The sequence below is a fragment of the Colias croceus genome, chromosome 8 (assembly GCF_905220415.1).
Source record: "Colias croceus chromosome 8, ilColCroc2.1".
NCBI classification, from domain to species: Eukaryota; Metazoa; Arthropoda; class Insecta; order Lepidoptera; family Pieridae; genus Colias; species Colias croceus.
Window position 1 is genome coordinate 1275487 of NC_059544.1, and position 13665 is coordinate 1289151.

Genomic DNA, 13665 nt, shown 5'->3' on the forward strand with positions numbered 1-13665 from the left:
ATTCTTTATACTGTAAAGGGCTGATAGACGTACGAACTTTAAAGTCGCGGTTTTAAAGTTCGCGTACTTACTCGGCTCGCGGCGGTGACAGACGTGCGAGCCAAGGCGGGCTTCGAGTAAAATTTCAAACATGTTGGATCGTCAACGAACTTACTCGACGGTTTTTAAGTACGCGTACTTGGGGTGACACACGAGCGAAAAAGGTCGTCGAGCCACAAGTTCGCGTACTTACTCGTACGTCTGTCACCCCTATTAGTCCCTTAAACCTGCGCAGTTTCACATCTAGGTGGGGCCACAAGAAAAATAGCTCAATTATTACGGTACCGCTTTCTTTACTTTTCCAACTGTTTTATTTTATTTCTTTTTTATATTTATAGTGTACTCTTTATAAATAATCAATTTTATTGTAAAGGATGAGATTATGAGGCGTGCACTTTTGGATTTTCCAAACTATTTACAATTTAAGTACATATAAAATTCACGCAATGAAATTGCTGTATTATGTATAAATAACATAACTAAGACGTATGTTAGTACATATAATAATTTATTGTATGATATAACAGCTCCAGTATTAAGCAAGTAACTAGCTATTTTATGAAATTTTCATATTACATATATAATTGTAAATATATTATTGTTTTTAAATAAACTTTGCTGACTTTGATAAATAATAAAAGAATATACAGTAACCTAACTGAAGTATTTTTTGTCAAGACTATAGTCTACTGTTTAAAAAGAACAACTTATCTTTAATAATGTAAGTAAATACGCAATGTATGCAATAAAAAGTATGTAAATACTTTAATATATACATAAATTAAATTGAAGTTAGGATAGTTTATACTTCAATGTTTTAACACAAGACACACAGCACAGGATTTGAATTTAAAGACATTGTTTACAAATTATCTTATTCATTTTATTTTAAATGTTTTGCAGTTATAACTACGTAAAATTTAAACAATTATAAAATAATATGTATGTATACTTATACATTTAGGTATGTGATTCAATTCTTACCTTTTCTCTGACAATCACAGACATACGTTTATACAAGTCTTTGTTTATTTACACAGTAAGTACACTAATCATATTTATTACCACTTACACTACAGTAAATAGAAGTAAATAAATTGCACTATTAATTATTATTTACAATCTCCTAACTAAAAATTAAACTCTTAAAAAAATATTCTCAAAAGAAATGTAATAAGAAAATTATCCGCGACTACCTTTCTCGGCGGACAATCTAATACTAAAAAATAAATTTAAAATTTTCCCTATTATATCTAATCACAATAATTATATAGAAATAGTATCATCTGTAAAATTTATTGTAATAGTGCGATCTAATTTCTTGGTAGTTAATTAGTTATCTTTCAGGATCAATTAGGTAGTAGGTCCTATTAAAAAATCTGACTACCTAATTAAAGAAATTATTATCAAGACATAATTCTAACAGAAAAGGTAAATTAAACACGAATTGAAATAGATATCTAATTACTGCTTTTTCGTGTTTTAATCTTTATTTTAATACGAGAAAAAAGATGTATAACATTATTCCAAAAAAAACTACGAGCTAGGTATATGATGTAAAAGCTTTATTTTAATATAATATCTCAACATAATATTAACACACAAATAAAATATTTTCATTGAATTTCCTATTTCATATTAATATGTTATATGATCTTGAAATCAACAATTAGCTAGTGAAAACTATTATCAGTTAAAATAAAGGAATGCTATTAATCGATTTCTTAATATTGAATGTTTATAATTCCAATTTAATTCAATCGTTAATTTTAAACGTAGGTACCTATGATGTGTTGATTTATCATCATCCATTCTTATTGATGTTTATAGTTAATACGAAAAAGGTATTAAATTGTAGACTTTGTTCTCATACCTCTTTCCTTCAAAAATCGTTTTAATAATAAATGTATGTAACTATGTAAAAATGAAACTAAAAAGCTTTTTTACACGCATTAATAGGTACGTACATAACGTGAGTTAAAAAGGTTGGGTTGGGTATGAAACTATGAAACATGGACCAATGTAATGGTATAAATATATGGTATGAAATTTCAAATTATTTAGTACTAGCTGCGCTCCGCGGTTTTATTCGCAGTGCTCCGCTGCTGTTTGTCTCAGCGAGGTTATTACATACGATACGGGTGAAGCTAATATTTTATGCGTGTTAAAAATAGGCTCTAAATTAGAGGCCAATGTCATGGTCAATGCTTTTAATTTTCTATAAGTAATCATAAAAAAATAGTTTCTAAATTACAAGGTTTCATCAATTTGTACCTAAATCGAGATCGCATGACTAGATACAATAAATACTTATGACGTAATTATAATTATAAAATACCAATAACACAGCCTGGCTTCGCTTACAAGCAAGTTCCCGTTTAAATGAACAAACACGAAGAGCGGACCTTTTTTTGTTGATAGGTAGGTATCAAACCTACAAATCAAAATACTTCCACGCACACCAACATACATTATTCATTTTTTAACAAAATATCAGATCACATACCTAGTACGCACCAGCTTACAAACAAAATAGAATTATCAAAATCGTTTCAGACCGTAGAAAGTTCTGAGGAAACCCCAAAATATACAGGCGGCTTGAGAACCTCCTCCTATTTTTAAATTTTAAGCCGATTGAAAAATTGAAAATACATTTGAAACAACAGGCGAGTTTATCCTTAACGCAGTGATTTCTTCCAGACAACCTGAATTAAATTAAGTAGCTAAGAAAATAACATATTGTAGGTACGACATGTTATTAACTTATCTCGTATTTGCAAGTTATTGCATTTATGAGCAACTGCTGTTATAACTTATAACTAAGATATTGTATATAGAATATAATATTTAGATATGTATATTCTACTGCAAGACTAAATGTAGGTATTCCAAAAAAGTTTGGAAAATCCAAAAGTGCACGCCTCATAATCTCATCCTTTACAATAATTATTTATAAAGGTGTATATGTTACAGTCAAAACCCTGAACCAGTCAATAACGTTATTGACCGGTAAAATCAGTTAATAAGGATATTGACTAAGGGCGTCGGTTAATATCCTTATTAACTAATTTTATCTGATTAAACCAGTTAATAACGTTATTGACTAAGGGCATCGGTCAATATCCTTATTAACTGATTTTAAGTCGAGACATCTAGTCAATATAGGTTTTAACCGACGTGCCCAGTCAAAACTCATAAAAAGTTAAGGACGTTAGTGAAATTATACTAGAAAATCATTTAAAAAGGTTCATAAAACTTTTTAAAGTGCAATATTTAAGAGTTTTAAGTTTTATTAATTAATTCGGGGTATTGTTTGTAAACTGCAACCGCGCGAGAATATATGCCCCAAAATATTTTGAAGATGGCAATTGTGTTTTAATAACAACTAGGTTTCCGCCCGCAGCTTCGCCCGCGCAGTCAAAGAAAAACCGCATTGTTCCCGTTCCCGTGGGATTTCCGGGATTGCGTTAGTTTCTAATTTGAGGAGTGACCTGCAGGTGTACTTCGAAGACTGCTACTGGATCTAATAGACGAGTAGAGCTAGGAATGCCGAGTTTGGGCTCGTTTTGTTAGTTATGTCGAGACCTTACCTCCGGAATTGATGGAGTGACCTGCAGGTGTACTTCGAAGACTGCTACTGGAACTATTATACGAGTAAAGCTAGGTGTGCCGAGTTTGGGCTCGTTTTGTTAGTTATGTTGAGACCTTACCTCCGGACTTAATGGAGTGACCTGCAGGTGTACTTCGAAGACTGCTACTGGAACTAATAGACGAGTAGAGCTAGGTGTGCCGAGTTTGGGCATGTTTTGTTAGTTGTGTTGAGACCTTACCTCCGGACTTGATGGAGTGACCTGCAGGTGTACTTCGAAGACTGCTACTGGAACTAATAGACGAGTAGAGCTAGGTGTGCCGAGATTGGGCTCGTTTTGTTAGTAATGTTGAGACCTTACCTCCGGACTTGATGGAGTGACCAGCAGGTACTAACAAAACGAGCCCAACCTAGCTCTACTCGTATAATAGTTCCAGTAGCAGTCTTCGAAGTACACCTGCAGGTCATTCCATCAAGTCCGGAGGTAAGGTCTCGACATAACTAACAAAAACGAGCCCAAACTCGGCACACCTAGCTCTACTCGTCTATTAGTTCCAGTAGCAGTCTTCGAAGTACACCTGCAGGTCACTCCATCAAGTCCGGAGGTAAGGTCTCGACATAACTAACAAAACGAGCCCAAACTCGGCACACCTAGCTCTACTCGTCTATTAGTTCCAGTAGCAGTCTTCGAAGTACACCTGCAGGTCACTCCATCAAGTCCGGAGGTAAGGTCTCGACATAACTAACAAAACGAGCCCAAACTCGGCATTCCTAGCTCTACTCGTCTATTAGATCCAGTAGCAGTCTTCGAAGTACACCTGCAGGTCACTCCATCAAATCAGAAACTAACGCAATCCCGGAAATCCCACGGGAACGGGAACTATGCGGTTTTTCTTTGAGTGCGCGGGCGAAACTGCGGGCGGAAACCTAGTTGTTATTAAAACACAATTGCCATCTTCAAAAATATTTTGGGGCATTTATTCTCGCGCGGTTGCAGTTTACAAACAATACCCCGAATTAATTAATAAAACATAAAACTCTTAAATATTGCACTTTAAAAAGTTTTATGAACCTTTTTAAATGATTTTCTAGTATAATTTCACTAACGTCCTTAACTTTTAATGAGTTTTGACTGGGCACGTCGGTTAAAACCTATATTGACTAGATGTCTCGACATAAAATCAGTTAATAAGGATATTGACCGATGCCCTTAGTCAATAACGTTATTAACTGGTTTAATCAGATAAAATCAGTTAATAAGGATATTAACCGACGCCCTTAGTCAATATCCTTATTAACTGATTTTACCGGTCAATAACGTTATTGACTGGTTCAGGGTTTTGACTGTAACATATATAATATAAGTATGTAGATACACTTGTTCTCATGTGCCAATGCTCTTGTACTGTCTCAAAACAGTTGGAAAAGTAAAGAAAGCGGTACCGTAATAATTGAGCTATTTTTCTTGTGGCCCCACCTAGATGTGAAACTGCGCAGTTTTAAGGGACTGACTAGTGACTACCAACTTATTTTTTTAAACCTTGGCTTATAGTATAAAGAATCGAGTTTATAATGGTGAATTTTGAGTACACTATAAATATTTAAAAAAAAAGTCGATATTTTTTTTGTTTATTTAATAACAATTAAACCACATTGAATCAGACCCTGAAAAATGAAAGGGTTCTATTCCTGAGCATACTCAAGCGTAAGAGAAAAAAAAAGACTCGATTAGTAAAGTATTTCGGTCGCTATCGTGTTAACAAGAAAATCCTCCGCACTACGGACGTCCAAGCCAGAACTTTTTTAAACTGTTTTTTAACTAGTTTAAATAACAAAAATGACATCAAAAATATCATGAATGTTAAAAATAGTGTTTTTTCTTAATATGTGTGTGTATGTATTATCTTACAAGTGCAATGTATGATACATAAAGACATTTTAAGTTTGAAAAATCAGATGTTTTGCGCGAAGTGACAGTAGTACCCACCTCAACGCTTCGCTTATGAGGCGTGCAATATATTAATCTTGTATAGTAGGTAATTAACTAATTAGTAACAATTGGGACATAGATAATATAATATAAAAGAAATTAACTAATAGGTATCTTAAGTTACTTATGAACATGAAAGGAGTCGAGTGATTATGTGTGGGCATAAGTTAGTGTATGTGCATGTGTGTATTGAGTATGTTTGTGTCTGCGTATGTGTAAGTGAATGTGTGTGTGTGTGTGTGTTTGAGTGGATGTAGATGTGTATGCATATAAAAGAATGTATAATATGAATGAAAAATTAAGTCATTGTACAAATTAAATTTTCGGTCTCCTGATAACTAAGGTTTAGCAGCCAATTAGTGACTTGCGTTTTGCAAGTACCGTAGGGGAGTTTATAAATAGGTAATATTTTATTAATTTTGTTGTATAATGAAGGGGCCAGAAAACAATTAAATCTTTTGGAGTGTACGAAATTACATTTATCAACTTCGCAAATTCTATCCTTGCGTCTTTTCATAATATTTTGAAATGGAGTTACAGAATGTTGTGAAAGAACAGTATGTAATATAAAAAGTTGCCTTACAGTCAATACTTTAAGGCTCTTGTACAGGTCAGCTGTCGGAAATCTGTATTTTTTAAAAGTACCAACTTTTAAAATAGCTCTCTGAGCTCTTTCAAGCTTCAGGAGATGAGTCTTAGGCGCACCACCCCAAGATGATATACAGTAACATAAAACCGATTGGCATAACGAATAGTAGACCTGTCTCATAATTTGGCCGTCAGCAATATGGCGAAGAGTTTTAAAGATATAGATCAATTTTCTGACTCTATTTTGAAGTTGTTCTATATGTAAAGAAAAGGAAAGATTGCAGTCAAGAGTTATACCCAGATATTTAGTGCTAGATTGTCGAGTGAGTCTGGGGCAATTGCAGTGCTGATCAATCGGATTGTTGCAAATATGAGCGTATAGACATAAAGTTAGGGGGGGTTGAGATGTTTGCCGAAGAGAAAAAGCCAAGTAATTAGTTTTATCAGTGTTCAAGGTTAAGAGATTTTTAGCTAGCCATGTTGACACTATATTAAACCCATCCTGTGCTTTGCGAAAAACCTCTGGCCATGAGTCGCCTATAAAAGTTAGGGCTGTGTCATCGGCAAAGGCAGATATTTTACCATCCTGGAGATCCAATTGGCAAAGGTCATTTAAGTATACCAAAAACAGGGTCGGACCGATCACACTGCCTTGCGGGACTCCGAGTGATATTGGAAGTTCATCGCTTACGATATTATTAATTGGTATAATTCCATAATACTCGGGTCTCGGGTACCATCTGCATCATAAGGAAGGTGCCCGGTCCTTTGGAAGGCTTACGTGGGGACACATCCAACACGCAGAGGCCCTTTCGAGAACTTTACTGTGTTGTGGGACACCAATATTATTATTGAACACAATGCAAACAATAGGCGATATTTAAAAATCTGCTTCTTCTTTCTTTCCAAAAAATATTATGTTTCACAAAGAACAGCTGATTTGAACGTTTGATTGTTTGAAAGAGATTATCTGAGTAACAATTATGTAAAAAAAATACTGGTTTCTTGAAAATATATTTTACCATTCTTTCATAGAATGCTGTTGCGAAGTTGCGTGAGTCATACTCAGGTACTCAGCTGGTACGTCTACCTAATTATTATTATTATGTCTCTCTCCATAATACACGGGCATCGCCGTAAGGATGATACCCGGTCTTTTGGAAGGCTTACGTGGGGACACAGGTCCAACACGCAGAGGCCCTTTAGAGAATTTAATGTGTTGTGGGACACCAGCCGCAGCCTGCCCATGGCTGCACTATAGAGATACAGCCCTGGGCAGTCCGCGGCCAATGTAGGACTATTGCAGAAAAATGGAAATGAATAAAACTGGGTTATGGAAGGGGGTGTTAGATGGACTGGTATATTGGGTCTATGGGGACTATGGACGTCTGCCTTTTCAATATTAAAAATTGAAAATTATGGCAGACGGTGACTCGCCAGTTCGGTCGATGGGCTCCCAAAAAGGTTACCGATAATGGCAACAAGGGGGCAACATCAGCTGAACGGCTGGGGGTGTAGAGAGGTGCGGCACCGGTTTCACCATCGCGGGCCCGCGGGCCCGGAGCGGGTTTCCCCGCTATTACGCCATTAGACACTTCCACCCCCGAGCATATAGCTCTAGCGGCTCCACTTTGGACGGCCAACAAAGGCAAGCCAGAGGTAGGGGATCCTGAACCTCGTCATTGTTCACTCCGAACTGCCACCGGGACAGCCCAGAGGTGAGGACAGGGACAGGTTTATATTTTTACACTGTTTATATTTATTTTTTAAAAGTGAAACTTTATACACGTTGAGGGTAAAAAGTCGCGTCATGGCAACACCTATGTATTCAAAGTCTCCAAAAGCAATCTTCATCGTTTTCATCATCAGCCCATACGTTCCCACTGCTGGGACACGGGCCTCCTATGAGGCCATAATCCACCACGTTAGCCAAGTGCGGGTTGGCGGAAAAGTAATCAAAAAAGCTAAAAAAAAAACAGCATAAAACTCATACAAAACTTGCAGATATGCAACGAAAGTGACGCATGTATCACGATTCAGCGCGTGCGCAGATCATTGACATTGAGAGTACTTCCGGCGCGGCGGCCGCGACGTGACCCGACTCGCTCCGATCTATATGTTTTAGACATTACGGAAGTACATACCTATTTTAAAGTCATGTTAGAATTGGTGTGTTAAAATGACAATTTGTTTTGATATGCATTGAAGTGTGAAGGCTTTAGGGGTTTTTTAAGGTGGAAATTTTGATATAATTTGATATTTGATACACTGTAGCATAGAGGTGTTACTAATTTGAAAAGTTTTGATATGGGTAGAAAATAATAAAAAGAAGTCCCAATCCGCTAATATAGCAAAGGCTGGTGGTCAACTAAAATGTCAAAATGATGATTGGGTAATGTCACAAAATGGGTTAAATGTGCCATGATTAGGGAATATTTTTCATGTTCTTTTCAACTGTGGATTTCAACTATGGATTTTGTCACTATTTGATATGCAAACATTTTCGTCTTCTTATGAAGGCGCTCAAATCCCCGCAGGGCGCAGAATCTATATTATGATGTATTAAAAAGTGGATAATTAATAAAAAACGAGATGTTAAGGACACCTACGTAAGCAAACAAAAAGAAGAAAACTACTAAAGAATAAGTGGCCCAAATACATTAAGTAATTAAAACAAATTAATTGTTCAGTAACGATCTGTATGACATTGATATTTTATAATTTCAGTATCGTGATCAATTACTTATGTAATTGATTCGTGTAAATCACGACTGTTTTATGCGTCAGCCATCATTCAAAATTGAAGTGCGCTAGGGCTGCCTTGTAAAACAATAAGAAAAATGTTATCATCATTTTCTTCAATAACAAAAATACAGCCAATTCTGTAAAAAAAATCAACAAGAAATAATTTTATAACCAACATTTGCTGCTAAACATTAAAATCAATTAAAATGCATACCTACTATGTATATTTATAGATACGGTGCCATTGTTGTGTCAAGTTATTTACAAATGTTTTAATAACTTATTTTTAATTTGACTCTTTCAATTATTTACAGCGTGGTTATCAACCCTGTCTTAATGTCTTTAGAATTTATAAATGAATTGAATGAAATAATCTCATTAATTTACAAAGTAGCAGAGAATAAGTAGGTACTAGGTACCTACTTAGATAAAGACACACCGCATATTGAAATAAGAAGTTATCAATTTCTGTTACTATGAGTTATGACGTGGTTATGACAACTGTAATCTAGCAAACGCAGGCAATTTTATATTTTTATCTGGTTCTTTTTTCAAATATTTAATTAATTAAAGATTTATTCATGTTTAGTTATAATTTTATCTTGCTAAGGGCTGATTTTTCAATCGTTGGTTAAAACTTATTCATCGAATAAGGTATTAAACTACCATTTCAAAAATATTTTCTGTTTGCCTTTATTTGGCAGTTTATTTAGATGACATTTTAATATTATCGTGTAATAGTTTATTGAACGGGTAAGTTTTAACTAAGGATTGAAAAATCGGGCCTAAGTCATATAAATAATATCCACTAGAAAACAGAGACTACTACATGGTTCATAGGTTTGATCCATTTAACTGAATTACTTATATAGCACACAAATAGGTTGTACAATGTACATAGTACATGGGTCGATCAACTTTTATTGGTCCGACGTGTACGGATCATGTCCCTGAAGGATAATTAATAAACATGAAATCATAAAGAGTTAAATTCGTTTTAATTATATTCCTTTTAATATTTTCTAGCATTATTGCGAACAATATTTTACTTGTTTTATTAATTTGTGCGTTGTTTCATGGTTGTCGAGTGACTAAATGCAATTTTCCAGTACTATCACATTTGTCCCCATGCCACAATGCATTAACAAACTTCCCAAGCAGCATCACAAGCTGTATAACAGCGCTATTGAAGTTCGTTTATACTCATAATGCTGTATTTCTTGGCTGCATGAAGGCTGTATAAGCGCTTATACAGAACTTATACCCCTGAAATTGGCACAAATTATGCAGCGTTTTGCGTTATATTAGCTGTACAGTAGCTGTATAAGCATAAAATAGGCTGCATAATAGCTGTTTTGCGGCTGTACTATGGTGTACGAGGAAACCAATACACTCCAATTACTACATTGTTACTCACTTGTTAAGCTTTACGTTGTAAAAAGTCTGTTGAATAAATAGTTACAAAAGAATTAAAACGAAACAGAAGATTATTTTAATGATGGCGTTATTTTATAATCCAAGTGACATTTATTTGTTGTAAACGCTAGTCGCTATTGTGTTTAAAGATTTGGAGATTCGCATTATCGTGCAAAAATAAGTTTATTGTGGACATATATATGTTTTGTGATAAAAAATAAACGCGCCAGCAAAATAACAAAGGAAGAGATATTAAATAAGGTAAGTAAATATGGTTTTTATAGGTTAGAATTTAAAAATGTTTGAATTAATGGACGTATAGCCTCATTGGTGCATGGTAGGTTATTGGACAAACTGAAAATATTGATAAACATAAAAACATTAGTCTAATTTTTATGTATTCATGTTCGTAATCTTCGATTTGTAATTGATAAAATGGCGACAATTTGCTAAGCAGCCTAAATTCTATTTTGATGGTCTTATAGCATTAATAGCTGTACTATGTAGGTAATGGATACTAGTATTCAGCTTTTAGTGGTTGATGGGCTGTATAAACGAATAAATTTACTAATAATGTTGCATAGCAGTGTTTCGAACGTAACCTGTAACCCTTTTTAGAGATACGTAATATTAAGTGAAAAACCAAAATGCGCTGAGAGATCACATCACGTTTTCGAAAATAAACTATTAAAGTTACATATTTTTTATAAATTTCAAAGCAATTATTGTAGATTTGCGGCCTAGAATTTGTAAAGAAATAAATAAAGTGATGCAGTCCAAAACATATGCAATTCATCAATTCTCACAATGCACCTACTACATCTGGGAAATAATTATAAGTTTAGGTTTATGAACATTATAATAACACGAATCCACTTTGAAATATTAAATAGAGGCTTCTACAAAACCCTAAAATCTTTGTTGAAATACAAGGCTAGTGTATTCTGAATTACTAACTATTCAAGGCTCATTTCATTTTTTTATAGCGTTTTTAGCCTCACAACTTATAACCTGTTATCGATCTGTCTGAAATAGAAACTACCTTCATGTTGTTTGATTGAACTAAATAGATTTTTTGTATGGACTTGTAAATTACCTACATAAAATCTTGTTTTTAAAAAACCCTTTTATAATAAAATAAGTACTTACATATTTATTTATTTTTTAGGAAAAATGCCGTTCAAGATTGTGGAGACAGTCGAGAAAGGGAAATGTTTACTTTTCATTGTACCCAGTTTATGGGAAACAAATGGCATTTTGAAATGGCCAAAAAACTGCTTAGATGTGCGCAAATTGGTCATGAATGAAAATTGTTTACCTGCAACTGGATGGTCAGCCTCAAGGTGTCGAGTAAAAAGACACTCAATACCGTCCTTTTCGGAAGCAGAGAGAGAATTAGGGCTTATGCTTGAAAGAAGCGATACGGATGACACCGACAGAGAAATACAAAACAGCAAAGTGCAATGTCAAAAAGAATACGTGAACTACAACGCTTTAGCAGAGCAGTTGGTTTGTATATTTTACTTTTTACATTATTTTGATTAGTAGTGTGGTCTCAGCAAGTAAGCAGACGTACTCAAATTTTCAAAATCCGCACCCAATTGCATTTATACTTTACATTTTATAGGTTCACTAGACGAACCTCCCAGTCATTGCACGGTTAGAATAAGTAGTTTTTATTGAGGATTGTCTTAAAACTTGCGAGGTCTTTTAGACCCCCTTAATGCCAGCTCATCGCAAAATCCTTAATTTTTCCGCGAATGTCTACTAACTGTAAAATAAATTAAATTAACTTAAATTAAATTATGGGTCTAGCAGTTTTAGCGGATTCGTGATGAGTTAATAAATAAGGCACAGAGCCATATTTGATATTTGACGATCGTTCAGCGACCCAGCCTCGTTGACGAGCGGCGCGTGGTTCGGCACCAGCGCGCTTTATACCTATTCAATACAATGTATTATATATGTATAATATTATATATAGATTCAATATGAGTATTTTGTTTGAAATGTTTACATTCCGTATTAGACTTATAAATATATTGCAGTTTTGATAACATTTTATGATGTTTTTGATAATATTTATTTTATGTTGTTTCAGGTTTTTAAGACACCAACTCAACCATCCACTTCATCAGCTTCTTTACATCCCGATCTGGACGCTTCAACTGCAGCGGAATATATTGTTCAATACGTCGTGAATGAACCAGATGTAGAAACAAATTCGGGCAGCATGGTAACCTTGCCCTTTGAAACTCAAATTCCTATTGAAACCCAGCAAAATAATGATGTCAATCAGACTATTCAGTATCTACAAAAAATTTTGCAAAATCAGTATAATATGGAACAAAAAATAAACATTCTGGAAACTAATCAAAAAAAAAATATTTCATAAATTGGCAAGCTTATCGGTACAACTAGAAGATGGATTTTCCAAACAGGATCTGAACAAAAATGCAGATGTGGTTTCATTGGCCGAATCCAAACTAAGATTTGATAGTGAAGCTTTCATCATAAAACCTATTGATTCTATTGCAGACCTAGAGAAGATCGAGTCATTTCTATTGGACAAAAAAAATAAAATTAAACTTTTAACACAATATTCTTTTGTATGTCCAAAATCAGAGGGCAAAGGGGCAACATGCGCCTATAAAATACTAGACATGTTTCTATCTCGGGAATTTCTGTGTAAATGCTCTTGGACAGGGGGGAGCAGGAAGAGCGAGGAGACTAAATTTGGTTTGAAAAAATACAAAAACATCCTTAACTTTTTCTTTGAACTTGTAAGGTCCTGGGATGGCACTTACACCCTGACTGATAACGAAAATTTTTTCAAGTCTGTGTTAAAAAACTCTGGCAAAAGGAAACTGAATAAAAACGAAAGAGCCTCTACAAAAAGAATAAGGACAAAAAAAACTGGACCACGACAAGAAAAACAAAACGCCGGAAATCAAGAGGAAATACAAAATGATATGGAAACGAACGAAGAAATCTCTGAAAATATAGCAAATGACGCAGAATCTAGTGAACGAGAGGAGGATGAAGAATCTCTTTGTTAATAGGTATTACTACCTATCTCTTTGTTAATCTCTTTGTTAATAGGTATTACTACCTATTAACAAAGTGATTCTTTAGCTATAACATCGGTTCAAAAAACGTAGAATTAAGTTGTTTTAAAAACACGTAATCTCGTGGCTGTGATTTTCTTATAAGACAAAGTAGTAATTAAACTATTATAAATTAGTATGTTATAAGACTGACTGGAAAAAAAGATTTTGTTAAGCCAACCTATTTTTTA

At 34.4% G+C, this 13665-nt stretch overlaps 2 protein-coding genes across 3 annotated transcripts in view; one reads left to right on the forward strand and one right to left on the reverse strand.

Moving 5' to 3' along the window:
- The window catches only part of LOC123693661 (neutral ceramidase-like), a 43586-nt gene that overhangs the window by 12951 nt on the left and 16970 nt on the right, over positions 1-13665 (reverse strand). The window contains exon 1 of one of the 2 annotated variants that reach the window (XM_045638847.1): positions 1024-1252. The exons of the other annotated variant lie outside the window; for it this stretch is intronic. Coding sequence (XP_045494803.1) covers positions 1024-1047 — 24 coding nt within the window. The 5' untranslated portion in view covers positions 1048-1252. Of the gene's footprint in view, positions 1-1023; positions 1253-13665 lie in introns of those variants that run through there. 2 annotated transcript variants of the gene reach the window in all.
- Positions 10376-13426, forward strand: LOC123693633. Its single transcript, XM_045638819.1, has 4 exons — positions 10376-10628; positions 11536-11876; positions 12469-12701; positions 13231-13426. Exons 2-4 carry the CDS (start codon positions 11541-11543, stop codon positions 13424-13426), a joined length of 765 nt encoding a protein of 254 aa, XP_045494775.1. The 5' UTR covers positions 10376-10628; positions 11536-11540.